At 44.9% G+C, this 15450-nt stretch overlaps 1 protein-coding gene across 6 annotated transcripts in view; it reads right to left on the bottom strand.

The window, feature by feature from the left end:
• The window catches only part of OGDH (oxoglutarate dehydrogenase), an 833675-nt gene that overhangs the window by 594980 nt on the left and 223245 nt on the right, over window positions 1-15450 (bottom strand). For all 6 annotated transcript variants that reach the window (XM_069214267.1, XM_069214270.1, XM_069214268.1 and 3 more), the window contains one exon: window positions 4247-4362. In XM_069214267.1, coding sequence (XP_069070368.1) covers window positions 4247-4362 — 116 coding nt within the window. The remainder of the gene's footprint in view (window positions 1-4246; window positions 4363-15450) is intronic.

The raw sequence follows: 15450 nt of genomic DNA, 5'->3' as shown, positions 1-15450 counted from the left end.
TGTCATGTTGTCTGTTTTGACAAGAATGTATTTGTGTGTTATTATGGGTTGGAAGGCTTTTAACGCTAGAAATACTGCTAACAGTTCTAGGTAATTGATATGAAATTTTGTTTCGTGTATATCCCATTGTCCTTGAATGCTGTGGTGATTGAGGTGTGCTCCCCACCCTGTCATGGAAGCGTCTGTTGTTATAACGTATTGAGGCACTGGGTCCTGAAATGTCCGCCCTTTGTTTAAATTTTTGCTGTTCCACCATAGAAGCGAGAGGTATGTTTGGCGGTTTACCAACACCAGATTTTGAAGTTGACCCTGTGCCTGTGACCATTGTGATGCTAGACACTGTTGTAAGGGTCGCATGTGTAGTCTTGCGTTTGGGACAATGGCTATGCATGATGACATCATGCCTAGAAGTTTTAGCACATGTTTTGCTTGTATCTTTTGGTTTGGAAACATAGCACTTATTACCTTGTGGAATGCCTGCACTCTTTGTGGACTTGGAGTGGCAATTCCTTTTGATGTGTTGATGGTTGCTCCTAGATATTGTTGTGTTTGACACGGTTCTAGGTGTGATTTTGTATAGTTGATGGAAAACCCCAGTTTGTGAAGGGTTTGTATGACAAATGTGGTGTCGTTTGCGCATTTTTTTACTGTGTTGGTCTTGATTAGCCAATCGTCTAGGTAAGGGAACACATGTATCTGTTGTCTTCTGATGTGTGCTGCTACTACTACTGCTAGACATTTTGTGAACACTCTTGGTGCAGTTGTTATTCCGAATGGCAACACCTTGAATTGGTAATGTATTCCTTTGAATACGAACCGTAGGTACTTTCTGTGAGAAGGGTGTATTGGTATATGAAAGTACGCATCCTTTAGGTCTAATGTGGTCATGTAATCTTGCTGTTTGAGCAGTGGAATGATGTCTTGTAGTGTGACCATGTGAAAATGGTCCGATATGATGTAGGTATTTAGTGTCCTGAGATCTAATATTGGTCTTAATGTTTCGTCTTTTTTTGGAATTAGAAAGTACAGGGAGTAAACTCCTGTGTTTTTTTGTTGTACTGGTACTAACTCTATTGCATCCTTTTGCAGTAGTGCTTGAACTTCTAGTCCTAAAAGTTCTAAATGTTGTGGTGACATTTTGCGTGTTTTGGGGGGGATGTTTGGTGGGAAGTTGTGGAATTCTATGCAATAGCCATGTTGGATTATTGCTAATACCCAATTGTCTGTTGTAATCTGTTGCCAAGATTGGTAGAATTGGCTTAGTCTTCCCCCCACTGGTGTTGAGTGAAGGGGTTGCGTGACTTGAAAGTCACTGTTTAGGTGGAGGTGTTTTTGGAGTCTGGAATCTTCCCCTACTCCTTGGGAATTGACTCCCCCGATATCCCCTGAAACCTCCCCTTTGGAAGGAACCCTGATATGGTGTGGTTCTTGTTTGTTGGCTGGTGGTGTCTGTGGGTTGGCCACGAAACCCCCCTCTAAATGGAGTTTTTCTGAAAGAGCCTCTGCTCTGCGGGGAGTAGAGTGCGCCCATGGCCTTGGCCGTGTGTGTCCTTTTTAAGTTTTTCAATGGCTGTGTCCACTTCAGAGCCAAAAAGTTGTTTCTCGTTGAAGGGCATATTAAGGACAGCCTGCTGGATTTCAGGTTTGAAGCCTGAAGTGCGTAGCCAAGTGTGTCTCCTTATGGTGACAGCAGTGTTGACTGTTCTCGCTGCAGTATCGGCTGCGTCTAGTGAAGAGCGGATTTGATTGTTTGAGATCGTTTGTCCCTCTTCCACTATTTGCTGCGCCCTTTTTTGGTATTCCTGGGGAAGATGGTCTACGAGAAGTTGCATCTCGTCCCAGTGTGCTCGGTCATATCTGGCCAGCAGCGCTTGTGAATTTGCGATGCGCCACTGGTTGGCTGCCTGTGATGCTACTCTTTTCCCTGCCGCATCAAATTTTCGGCTTTCTTTGTCCGGAGGTGGGGCGTCGCCAGATGTATGTGAATTTGCTCTCTTGCGAGCTGCCCCTACTACCACGGAGTCAGGTGGTAACTGCGAAGTAATAAACGCTGGGTCTGTGGGTGGTGGTTTGTATTTCTTATCCACCCTTGGGGTGATGGCTCTTGATTTTACGGGCTCTTCAAAAATTTGTTTTGCGTGCCGTAACATCCCTGGTAGCATTGGGAGACATTGATATTGGCTGTGTGTAGCCGAGAGGGTGTTAAATAAAAAATCATCCTCTATAGGATCGGAATGCAGTTGGACATTGTGGAATTCTGCTGCCCTAGCCACCAGTTGCGAGTATGAGGTACTGTCCTCTGGCGGTGACGGCTTTGTGGGGTATGACTCGGGATCATTGTCCGGCACTGGGGTGTCATACAGGTCCCAAGCGTCTTGATCCTGATCGTCATGACTTATGGTAGTTTGCGCTGGTGAGTGCATTTGTGGCGGTGTTTGTGCCGGCGATGCCTGTGGTGGAGAGGGCGGAGGCGTGACTTTTTTAACCACTTTGGCTTGTGGTTGTGCGTCATCCTTTGGAAGTTCGATCCTTCTTTTCCTCATGATTGGGGGAAGGGTTGATATTTTCCCTGTGTCGTGCTGGATGTACAGTCTCTTTTGTGTGTAGTCCGATTCTACACTTTGGAGCTCTTGTCCAAATCTGTGCATTTGGTCACTTATTCCTTGTTCCTCTGAGTAGGATGAAGGTGTGGTATTTTTCGGCGCCGAGAGAGAATCTTTTTTCGGTTTCGGCACCGACAGAATTTTTGTTCCTTTCGGCATGGATTCTCGGTGCCGATGTTTTTCGGTGCCGGTATCTTGTTTTTGTCTCTCGGAGCCGCTTTCTCGGCTCCGAGGTTGCTCCATGGCGGTCCCTCGACCGGAGTCGGGTGTCTTCGCTATGGGCGTGCCCTTTTTCGGCGCCTTCGACGGGTTGCCTGTTTTATGGGTCGAGCCATGGCCTGTTGGCAGTGGCGTCCCCTGGGCTTTCGGTTTGTCGATGGATTTACTTTGACGTCTTACTCACGGTTTGTTGCTGTTGTGCGACGTCGGAGTCTCCGGATTCTGATTCCGGAACCGAGAATGTTTCCTCTTCCTCGTCGAAACGTTGTTTTGTCGACGTGGACGCCATTTGTTGACGCCTGGCTCTTCGGTCCCGGAGTGTTTTTCTGGACCGGAAGGCTCGACAGGCTTCACAGGTATCCTCCTTGTGCTCGGGGGACAAGCACAAGTTACAGACCAAGTGCTGATCTGTATAAGGATACTTACTGTGACATTTTGGGCAGAAACGAAACGGGGTCCGTTCCATCGGCTTCGATGTCGCACGCGGTCGGGCCGACCAGGCCCCGATGGGGGATTGAAACTACCCCAAAGTCTTCCGATGATCGGTGTCGATGTACCTAACTATCCCGATACCGAACGGAACAATACCGACGCTTTCTTCCGAGATTCTGACTAACTTTCCGAACCGAAACACGGAGCGAAAAGGAATACGTCCGAACCCGACAGCGGAAAAAAACAATCTAAGATGGAGTCGACGCCCATGCGCAATGGAGCCAAAGAGGGAGGAGTCCTTCGGTCCCGTGACCAAAAAGACTTCTTCGAAGAAAAACAACTTGTAATACTCCGAGCCCAACACCAGGCAGCGGACTGTGCCACACATGTGTATCTGCAGCAACATATGCCATCGAACTTAATTTATCCTCCCCACCACTCACCCTCCCACGAGGGTCCGCTTCACAATTAACCCATGTCTTCGCTTTCTCCCATCCATACTAGTCACCAGTAATTATCCCTGTTAAACTAGCTTATTTCCTTCCCACAAGACTTTGCCGCCCTCCTCCCTTGTGGCTCTCCAGTCAGAAATTTCTCAGTTGCATCCAATACAAGTCCTTTTTCTGTGCCCTCAACTACCATGTGTCCATCCACCCACCCCTCTGGACAGTCCAACCTTCAAAAACCTCCCGGACTATTTGAGCCCCAACCAGTACTCTATCACTCTTGTTCTCATGCATCCTTCAAAGCATGCCTTCTACTTGCATCTCCTGCTCTAATCACTGCTTTTGTCTGTTCTTCAGGTTATCTTGTTGCTTGTCCATTGCTTATGAAACTTCAATAATAGTCGCCTCTCCGTTCTTTTTGCATCAAACATCAGTAAACACTTGAATTAACTTGCTTTTATTCTACCTTATAATGCACACAATCTAAACACTATATGTACCTTCCCATTAAATTTGGTAGGCACACCAAAAAGGAATGTGGCTCACCTCCAGACGACGGATGATCTCGCGGAGTGGGAGTGCAGTCTCATTTCCTCCAATGAAGGTAGTTGTTGGCAGATGGAAGACCTTGTCCAGGTCAGACTCTTCCAGTCCATAGAAACCTAGAGTGTCCAAGGCAGGCAGGACATGCACAAGCACCATTCAGAAGGAGTGAGGGAGAACGTACAAGATGACAGCCAGCCAAAAAATATATTTCAAAACCCAAAGAGGAAGAGTAATGCAACATAAGAAAAGTACATACAAAGCAATAAAATTGCAAAAGCAAACAACCAATAAAGAAATAAAATTACAAACAAAAACATTACAAGTACAAATAAGGCATTGTAGGTACACAATACATAAAATGTATTTTGTAGAAAACAGCATGTTTATCAAAATAAAATGTAAATGACCATTGAGCAAGCAAATGACGTCACATTTAAAACAGGTTACACACAAAGCGAAGAACGGGGTGAATAAAAATTACACACAGTAGTAAGCAGGGCACAAACAATGAGAGTCCGACATAGGCAATGGATACAAATGTAAAGCAATGGGGTAAGAAAAGAGGCAATTTGGAAAGGAAAGGGGATAAAAGGTGTGGGTAGCATTAGTTTCACTTTTAATAGCTGTTGCGAAAACTGTTCAAGACAACCTTCAACAAGGTGAAAAGTGAAGGTGAGAGGCTGACAGTGTTTTAGAAGATAGGGCACGTAGGTCACAACTCCACCGTCGCCGCTCTTTGTCCTCTGCTCTTTCAACGTAATGCTACTACATTCAGGATTCCAAATGAGTATTTTAAAAAAAATAAAAAATAAAAAAAACACCACGCCATTATCAGCAATTTATTCTAGGTGCTACCCAGTCGTTCCGATTTACAAGGGAACTTCCAAAAATTCCAGAAACTATAAATAACCAGGAAAGAGGGACGGACCAGAAGCTTCGGGCCCCAAACCCATAGAGGAGATTACGTATGGGCAATTATGCACTTAAAAGGAGCAGCACAACTACAGAATTCATAAAGACTCAGCACCACAGTGTAATCCGGTTAGACTGCATTAATCTGTTAACTCGTCCACCGTGATATGTAGTGCACCTAGCAAATTAAACATGGTAATATCTACAGGGGCACAAATGCATGCCTGCGTGAGCAAATATCCTTCAGGCTGCTAACAAAAGTGCAGAATTTTAAATTTATTCGGCGTTAAACCTAGCTTTTAGGCTCTTATCTGCTCTATTGTAGTGAGGCTTTGGCAATAAATCTGGTAGACCGCTTTGCTTATTCAGACGATAAGCAGACAATCATCAGAACAAACTAAGTAAAGATTTGAAGGGGATAAGTCGCTTTTAAAAAGTGTGATTTTCACAAGTCAAGAGGGAGGGGAATGCCATACACCTGGTGGCAGACGTAATGGTCACTGAAATAATCTTTCAAGAACAGACTGCTGGCAAAGCAAAGGCATTACTCTTAAGCACTGCCAAAATCAAATTAAGATCCCTCTTGTCAATTTTTTATTTGGTAAAAAAAACGACAGTTAATATGGATGCAAGGTGGCCACACTGATTCCATGTAACCAAGAGATATGTGGCACCATTGGAGCACTGCTAATGAAGCGAAATGGGACTTTGTTCGATTACAAAAAGAAATGGGGGTCTAAATATACTAAGTTCTAGATAGCTATTTGGCATGAATATGATGATTTATTTATTTTACTCTAGTATAATTATCCATTTATAATACGTCTCTGATGATGGGCCAATACAGTTCCCAATACACGTTGGGAAGCTTTAACTAAATTAGACTCATAAGCAAAATAATTTTGGGCAAAGCATGTAATGAAAATGTCACTTACCCAGTGTACATCTGTTCGTGGCATCAGTCGCAGTAGATTCGCATGTTCTGCAATAGCTCGCCATCTGGTGTTGGGCCGGAGTGTTACAAGTTGTTTTTCTTCGAAGAAGTCTTTCGAGTCACGGGACCGAGTGACTCCTCCTTTTGTCTCCATTGCGCATGGGCGTCGACTCCATCTTCGATTGTTTTTCCCCGCAGAGGGTGAGGTAGGAGTTGAATTGTAGTAATAGTGCCCATGCAATGGAGTGACTAAGTATGCACTTATTTAAGGTTGAGATGATACATATATAAATAATTGAAGGTAACTTCCAAACTGCTACAGGCTCCCGGGGAGGCGGGTGGGCACATGCGAATCTACTGCGACTGATGCCACGAACAGATGTACACTGGGTAAGTGACATTTTCAGTTCGATGGCATCTGTCGCTGTAGATACGCATGTTCTGCAATAGACTAGTAAGCAGTTATTTCCCCAAAAGCGGTGGATCAGCCTGTAGGAGTGGAAGTAGTCTGAAATAATGTCCTTAATACAGCTTGACCTACTGTGGCTTGTTGTGCGGATAACACGTCTACACAGTAATGCTTGGTGAATGTGTGAGGCGTAGACCATGTGGCTGCCTTACATATTTCTTGCATTGGGATGTTTCCTAGAAAGGCCATGGTAGCACCTTTCTTTCTGGTTGAGTGTGCCCTTGGTGTAATGGGCAGCTGTCGTTTAGCTTTAAGGTAGCAGATTTGGATGCATTTAACTATCCATCTGGCTATACCTTGTTTTGAAATTGGGTTTCCTGCATGAGGTTTTTGAAATGCAATAAAGAGTTGTTTAGTCTTTCTGATGTTCTTTGTTCTGTCAATGTAATACATTAATGCTCTTTTGACATCTAATGTATGTAGTGCCCTTTCAGCTACGGTATCTGGCTGTGGAAAGAACACCGGAAGTTCCACTGTTTGATTTAGATGGAACGGTGAAATAACCTTTGGCAAAAATTTAGGATTGGTCCTTAGGACGACTTTATTTTTGTGTAGTTGTATAAAAGGTTCCTGTATAGTAAACGCCTGAATCTCGCTTACTCTTCTCAGGGAAGTAATGGCGATGAGAAATGCCACCTTCCAGGTTAGGAACTGTATGTCGCAGGAGTGCATGGGTTCAAAAGGTGGACCCATAAGTCTAGTTAGGACAACATTTAGGTTCCATGAAGGAACAGGTAGTGTTCTTGGTGGTATAATTCTCCTAAGGCCCTCCATGAATGCTTTAATGACTGGTATTTTATATAGGGAAGTTGAATAGGTAGTCTGCAGGTATGCAGATATTGCTGCAAGGTGAATCTTAATGGAAGAGAAAGCTAGGTTAGATTTTTGTAAGTGAAGCAAGTAACCCACTACATGTTCTGGAGTTGTGTGTAATGGTTGTATTTGATTAATATGGCAGTAGCAAACAAACCTCTTCCATTTACTTGCATAGCAGTGCCTGGTGGATGGCCTTCTTGCTTGTTTTATGACTTCCATACATTCTTGGGTAAGTTGTAAGTGCCCGAATTCTAGGATTTCAGGAGCCAGATTGCTAGATTCAGCGATGCTGGATCTGGGTGTCTGATCTTTTGGTTGTGCTGTGTCAACAGATCTGGCCTGTTGGGCAATTTGATGCAGGGTACCACTGATAGGTCTAGCAGCGTTGTGTACCAGGGTTGCCTTGCCCAAGTTGGTGCTATCAATATGAGTTTGAGTTTGCTTTGACTGAGTTTGTTTACCAGGTAAGGAAGGAGAGGGAGAGGAGGAAAAGCGTAAGCAAATATCCCTGACCAGTTCATCCATAGGGCATTGCCTTGGGATTGTTTGTGTGGGTATCTGGATGCGAAGTTTTGGCATTTTGCGTTCTCCCTTGTCGCAAACAAGTCTATCTGAGGTGTTCCCCAGAGTTTGAAATAAGTGTTCAGTATTTGGGGGTGAATTTCCCATTCGTGGACCTGTTGGTGATCTCGAGAGAGATTGTCTGCGAGTTGATTTTGTATCCCTGGTATAAACTGTGCAATTAGGCGAATTTGGTTGTGAATTGCCCAATGCCAAATTTTTTGTGCTAACAGGCTTAACTGCGTGGAGTGCGTCCCTCCCTGCTTGTTTAGATAATACATTGTTGTCATGTTGTCTGTTTTGACGAGAATGTATTTGTGAACTATTATTGGTTGGAAAGCTTTTAGTGCTTGAAAAACTGCAAGAAGTTCTAGGTGATTGATATGCAGTTTTGTTTGATGTACGTTCCATTGTCCTTGTATGCTGTGTTGATCGAGGTGTGCTCCCCACCCTGTCATGGAAGCATCTGTTGTTATTACGTATTGTGGCACTGGGTCTTGGAAAGGCCGCCCCTTGTTTAAATTTATGTTGTTCCACCACAGAAGCGAGAGGTAAGTTTGGCGGTCTATTAACACCAGATCTAGAAGGTGACCCTGTGCTTGAGACCACTGTGATGCTAGGCATTGTTGTAAGGGCCTCATGTGCAGTCTTGCGTTTGGGACAATGGCTATGCATGATGACATCATGCCTAGGAGTTGTAATACCATCTTTGCTTGTATCTTTTGTGTTGGATACATGCGTCGTATGAGGGTGTTGAAATTTTGAATTCTTTGTGGACTTGGAGTGGCTACTCCTTTTGATGTGTCTATTATGGCTCCCAGGTATTGTTGTACCTTGCGTGGCAGAATTTTGGATTTTGTGAAATTGACGGTGAACCCTAGTTTGAAGAGGGTTTGTATGATATGATTCGTGTGATTTGAGCACTCTATTAACGAATGGGCCTTGATTAGCCAGTCGTCTAGATATGGGAACACATGTATTTGCTGTCTTCTGATGTGTGCAGCGACTACCGCTAGACATTTGGTAAAGACTCTTGGTGCGGTTGTTAATCCGAAAGGCAGTACCTTGAATTGGTAATGTATTCCTTTGAATACAAACCTTAGGTATTTCCTGTGCGATGGGTGTATTGGTATATGGAAATAAGCATCCTTGAGGTCTAAAGTTGCCATGTAGTCGTGCAGCTTTAGCAATGGCAATACTTCTTGTAGTGTGACCATGTGGAAGTGGTCTGATTTGATGAAAGTGTTGACTACTCTGAGGTCTAGGATTGGTCTCAGTGTTTTGTCCTTCTTTGGTATCAGAAAGTACAGTGAGTAAACTCCTGTGTTTATTTGTGTGTTTGGCACTAATTCGATTGCATTCTTTTGCAATAGTGCCTGCACTTCTATCTCTAGGAGATTGGAATGGTGTGTTGTTAAATTTTGTGCTTTTGGTGGTATGTTTGGAGGGAACTGTAGAAATTCTATGCAGTAACCATGTTGGATAATTGCTAGAACCCAAGTGTCTGTAGTGATTTTTTCCCATGCTCTGTAATAATGACCTATTCGTCCCCCCACTGGTGTTGTGTGGAGGGGGTGAGTGACATGTGAGTCACTGTTTAGTAGTAGGGGTTTTGGGGCTTTGGAATCTTCCTCTATTTCTAGGGAATTGCCCTCCTCTATATTGTCCCCGAAAACCTCCTCTATACTGTCCTTGGTAACTGGACGGTGTGGCTTGTGAGGTGCTGGCTTGTGTGCTTTGACCCCGAAACCCCCCTCGAAAGGGCGTTTTACGGAATGAGCTGTAATTCCCTCTGCTCTGCGGGGAGTAGAGTGCGCCCATGGCTTTGGCAGTGTCCGTATCTTTTTTGAGTTTCTCAATTGCTGTGTCCACTTCTGGACCGAACAGTTCTTTTTCATTAAAAGGCATATTGAGAACTGCTTGTTGAATCTCTGGTTTAAATCCAGACGTTCGGAGCCATGCATGCCTTCTGATAGTTATAGATGTATTAATTGTCCGTGCAGCTGTATCTGCAGCGTCCATGGAGGAGCGGATCTGGTTGTTGGAGATGGCCTGTCCCTCCTCAACCAATTGTTTTGCCCTATTTTGGAAGTCTTTGGGCAGATGTTCAATGAGATGTTGCATCTCGTCCCAGTGGGCTCTGTCATAGCGCGCAAGTAGTGCCTGGGAGTTCGCGATGCGCCACTGGTTTGCAGCTTGTGCTGCGACTCTCTTACCAGCTGCATCAAACTTGCGGCTTTCTTTATCTGGGGGTGGTGCATCTCCAGATGTGTGAGAGTTGGCCCTTTTTCTAGCTGCTCCTACAACAACAGAGTCTGGTGGCAGCTGTGTTGTGATGAAAGCCGGGTCCGTAGGAGGCGGCTTATACTTTTTTTCCACCCTTGGTGTGATTGCCCTACTTTTGACCGGGTCCTTAAATATGTCTTTTGCGTGCCGGAGCATACCAGGGAGCATAGGCAGGCTTTGGTAGGAGCTGTGGGTGGAGGAGAGTGTGTTGAACAAGAAATCATCCTCGACCTGTTCTGAGTGGAGGCTTACGTTGTGAAATTGTGCTGCTCTAGCCACCACCTGAGAGTACGCGGTGCTGTCTTCTGGTGGAGATGGTTTTGTAGGGTATGCCTCTGGGCTGTTATCTGACACTGGGGCGTCGTATAGGTCCCATGCGTCCTGGTCTTGGTCACCCTGGCTCATGGTGGTGTGAGCTGGGGAGTGTGATGGCGTTTGTGCTGGTGAAACGTTAATCACGGGCGGAGGAGAGGGTGGTGGTGTAACTCTTTTCACCACTTTTGGTTGTGGTGCTTGTTCCGTCTGGAACTCCAACCTTCTCTTTCTCCTAATGGGGGGAAGGGTGCTTATTTTCCCTGTCCCCTGCTGAATGAAGATACGCTTTTGCGTATGGTCCGCATCAGTTGCTTGTAGCTCTTCCTCAAACCTATGCTTCTGCATTTGGGAGGTTAGCGAGTGCTCTTCTGTATAAGAGCCTGAAGCTGGGTCGCTTGCAGTTTGTTTCGGCATCGAAACTTTGTCTGCGTGTTTTTTCGGCTCCGAGGTGACTTTTTTCCTTTTCGGGGCCGAAACCTCTCGGCGTCGATCTGTTTCGGTGCCGCTGTCTCGGCGTCGAGCCGTGTCCACACCGGCATCTCGGTGTCGAGGCTTGTCTCCAGCACTTTCTCGGTCCCGAGAAGGCTGCGTGCCGGTGTCTCGACCGGAGTCGGACGATCTCGGCACCGTTTGGGCCTTTTTCGGTGCCGACGGTCGGTCACCGATTTTATGGGTTGAGCCATGGCCTGGTGGCAGTGGCGTCCCCTGGGCCTTGTAAATGTTTCTTTGTGTGGTTTTCGACGTCTTACTCACGGTTTGTGTATCGTCGAATCCTTCGGAGTCTGAGTCTTGGATCGAGAAGGTACCTTCCTCTTCCTGTTCCTCGAACTCCCGTCGGGCTGTCGGTGCGGACGCCATTTGAAGTCTTCTGGCTCGACGGTCTCGGAGTGTTTTTCGGGACCGGAACGCACGACAGGCCTCGCAGGTGTCTTCGCTGTGCTCAGGTGACAGGCACAGGTTGCAGACCAAGTGTTGGTCTGTGTAGGGGTATTTATTGTGGCATTTGGGGCAGAAACGGAAAGGGGTCCGTTCCATCGGCGTTCCTCAGCACGCGGTCGGGCCGACCAGGCCCCGACGGAGGATCGAAAAACTACCCCGAAGGGCACCGGAGCTCTTCGATCTTCGATGCGGTGTTGAATGTAAGTACGCCGATCCCGAACGCAACAATACCGACGAAAATCTTCCGAAATTAACTATTTTTTCTGTTCCGAAACTCGGAGCGACAGGAACACGTCCGAACCCGATGGCGGAAAAAAAACAATCGAAGATGGAGTCGACGCCCATGCGCAATGGAGACAAAAGGAGGAGTCACTCGGTCCCGTGACTCGAAAGACTTCTTCGAAGAAAAACAACTTGTAACACTCCGGCCCAACACCAGATGGCGAGCTATTGCAGAACATGCGTATCTACAGCGACAGATGCCATCGAACATATATTTTTATATAATAAATGGTGATGTCAAAAGAGAAAGGACTGTGGTGAAAGTCCTGATATCCACTGGTAAATCAACAATATAATAACTGATTCAGAAAACTTCAGTGCGATTCAGGTAACGGGAAGAACGCCAGTAAACTTCTAAAATGTTTTAAAATGGTTGTAAGTGGGGGCCCCATAAGAATTGATCTGCCCTTACAAAACATATGCGGTTATGTGTCAGAAGCCTCAGAGTGTAGTGTTCATGACTCAGATATTTTTCTGCTTGCCGAGTTATTTAACTAGATTTCACTAGTGCAAATGTCACTCTGCTCTTTTTCACCCTCTCATTCTATTAAGTCTCGCATGCTCTTCTCTCAAGTGACGTAGCCTTTCCCAAAACCCTTCACCGAGCGTGTCTCTAATATGTTCACGACTACATATCAGTGGGGTACAGGTTCCTTGTCTCCATGGCACATCCCTCTGTCTCCCAGACAGTGCATTTTCCCGTCTGAGATCCGATGTCCCTAAACCGCCCTGTCCCAGGCAATTTTCTGCAATTGTATTGGTGTAATCAGGATAGAATTCTGAGTATAACAAATAATCTAAGAAGGTTAAGAAAAAGAAACAACTTTGGACTCCGTTACAGAAAACAGCTTTTATGAAATGCTAAAACACACATACACAGTAATTTGTGCAACGGTCAGACTGCATAGAGAAGGAGTCTTAGTTAACAGTATTTCACCTCACTCACTGAAGACCAGCATGCATGTTGTAAACACAAATTCAGAAAAATAATATATATATATATTGAGGCAGAAGAGATACTGAACATGAGCCTTCTTCCCTTGTGAGTAACGTAGAATCATATGTTTTAAGCACTTCTTCAGGACACCTTAGGTGTTGTCCTCTTTGAGCCTGAAAATTCTGCACAAGTGCACTCTCAAAGCAAAAAACTCACACTCTGGCTCCATTATTCTTGGTGGAGCGAAGGTCACCCTCCATTTTCACACATCTCCTGCTTCATGAGGCTTGATGGGGCAGAGAGCATGCTGACAAGGTCTTACTGGCACATTAAAAATGATAGGGTGTGGTACCAACAACCGCGTCAAGCATCACATTTATGCAGACCCTAATGTGAATCAACTGCCTAGAGCATCCACCTATCAAAGAACCGAACTGTGAATATTTAATAGGGCTAGTAAACACGTCCAACATACACTGCAGTCAAGTTATAGAGAAGCAGGGTGCTTGTAATGGGAGAACAGCACTGCGCTGGGGTCCTAGTTCAAGGTTTCAATAAATGTGCAGTATGGAGAGACCCAAACAGTGCGTTATTGCTAGTCACATGCACACTGCTAAAATAACAATCATCTGCCCTAAAAAGGGTTTCTTTCGCGATAGTTACTTTGCTTGTGAGGGGAGTAAATGAGAACAGACCAGGTGGTTCAATGTTATACTGTAAGAAAGAGTTGACCTTACAGCACAAATAAGGTTTAACAGTAGGAGAGTGCATTGGGAGGAATTAAGGTAGATTTAAGGGGGATGTACTTGCAGAACTTAAGGGGTGGCCATACAGCCCAGCCTCAAATGGTTCTAACTGAAGCTCCTTCAATGGATTGATCATGAATGCACTAAGATGCACATAGCGGGCTTGGAATCACTGCAAATCTGCGGGTGTGCAAATTTTCTGGAGACAAGCCTAGAACTAACTCACGGCAATACTGGTTAAAAGATATACTCCCTTGTCTGGTATTTTAGGCACTTTGATATTACCAGGAATCTGTTCACCCTATTTGTTTTGAAAGCACAGGTAGCTAAAAGGGATGCAACCAGGGATTTGAGCAGTATACTGCTGACTAGGCTGGGATTATAGCCACTCAGATTTGTGAATGGCATCTAAGAAGATAGTTTACGAGTCAAAAGGCTGTCTGCTAAGTTTGAAAGGAGAGGAGAGCCACTGTGGATTTGTTGTGGACTGGATTGAACTGAAGGTGGTAGGTGACATGTATGAAGAGGAGTACTTGCTCCATTGCGTATTCCATTATTTTCCTTATAAACAAGGAGTATGATGGCCAATACTCGTGTTGGCCTTCCTCTTTTTGAGGACCTAATTTATATGCTGCTTCGCAATTACTGGGATGCAGTTACTGGTTATTGTATTTGATATTTAAGTTTGTGTTTTTGTTTTCTTTTAATGAGTAAAAAAAATCATCCAGCAATTAAAACTTACAGAAAAATAAAACTGCAACAAATCAATTTCTTGAAAGACCACATACCATGAGACATCTTGCTTTTTTTTTTTTTTTTAAGTACCTCTGACACAGAAGCACATTGAAGGAGATTTTGCTGTACAACAGCCTAGGCACCAAAGACTTGCCCAAGCCTTAATGAATAGGCTATCCTGGGCTACATTGTCATCTGGACTCCCTCTAAACACCATAATCTCCTCCGAAAAGCATACAAGCCATAGAGTCACTTTCCACTGATGATGAATCGGAGCACAAGACAACTAACTGGTCAGTTAATGTTTGTGCAGAAAAGGGCATGCTGCAGTTTTCTGTCCTGTGCAACATACATACCTTTGAGCACCGCACCCACACACAAAACATGCCTCAAAGTTGCAACATAGCCAAACGCACACTAAATGCTGCCAGTGGGAGAGGTTGGCCCTCGGATATTTTGTATACAAGTCGGTTTAGTGCAGCTGGTGTGCCAGACCTGTTGCTATTGTTAATTCCCTGGCCCTGTTTCAATGGGTCAGGATTAGCGTATACTGCCAAGCTACTCCCTTTGCTATGGCTTGGAGTCTACTCATGCTGAAGTGCTAGTCTTGTTTCTATGACTCCAACAAAGACAGCTGCTAGAGTGTTCGGCCTCACTCTCTAGCTCTGTGCAAGTTAGTCACAGTATTCTACGCATTTAAGGCACCTATTCACTTATGCAACATTTTTTGCCCCGAATAAGAGTGGGAGATGGTTCAGCTAGTAACTTCAGAAAAGCATAAGGAAGCACCCATGGCCTAGCAGGCCAAGGCCAATTCGCATATGGGTGGCCCCAGTCTGCAGTGAGCAATAATAAAAGGTCTGGAACACGACCGAGAGTAATTATCAGGTTCAGTTGTTAATTCACACATTCACTCATCACTTTTCTATTTTCCAATGCTTTAAATAGCTATGATACATCTGTCTATGGAGAGTCCCAATAGTAACGAGTTAGCATATTGTTAATCCTGAAGCAACTGCAATTGCTATTACAATTGCTACCTGTTTCAGCAATCAATATAATGGCTGCTTCGCTGGGCATTTGTTGGGACCCCCTTCTGTGATCTCTGCATCAACTTCTATCCCTGGATTCCTTGTATTTTTCTGCTTGGTACAACAATATTCAGGATGTCTTGTGCTTCTACAGACTGCTAACTAACACACAGCAGCTCAATTCTAATCTTGACAAGCTGCTCACAGGCACACAGAATGGCTTCCATTAGAAAAAAAGATA

This window comes from Pleurodeles waltl, chromosome 11 (genome assembly GCF_031143425.1).
Source record: "Pleurodeles waltl isolate 20211129_DDA chromosome 11, aPleWal1.hap1.20221129, whole genome shotgun sequence".
In the NCBI taxonomy this organism is placed as follows: Eukaryota; Metazoa; Chordata; class Amphibia; order Caudata; family Salamandridae; genus Pleurodeles; species Pleurodeles waltl.
The sequence above is the reverse complement of the archived record's forward strand: the minus strand, read 5'-3'. Positions and strand labels throughout refer to the sequence as shown.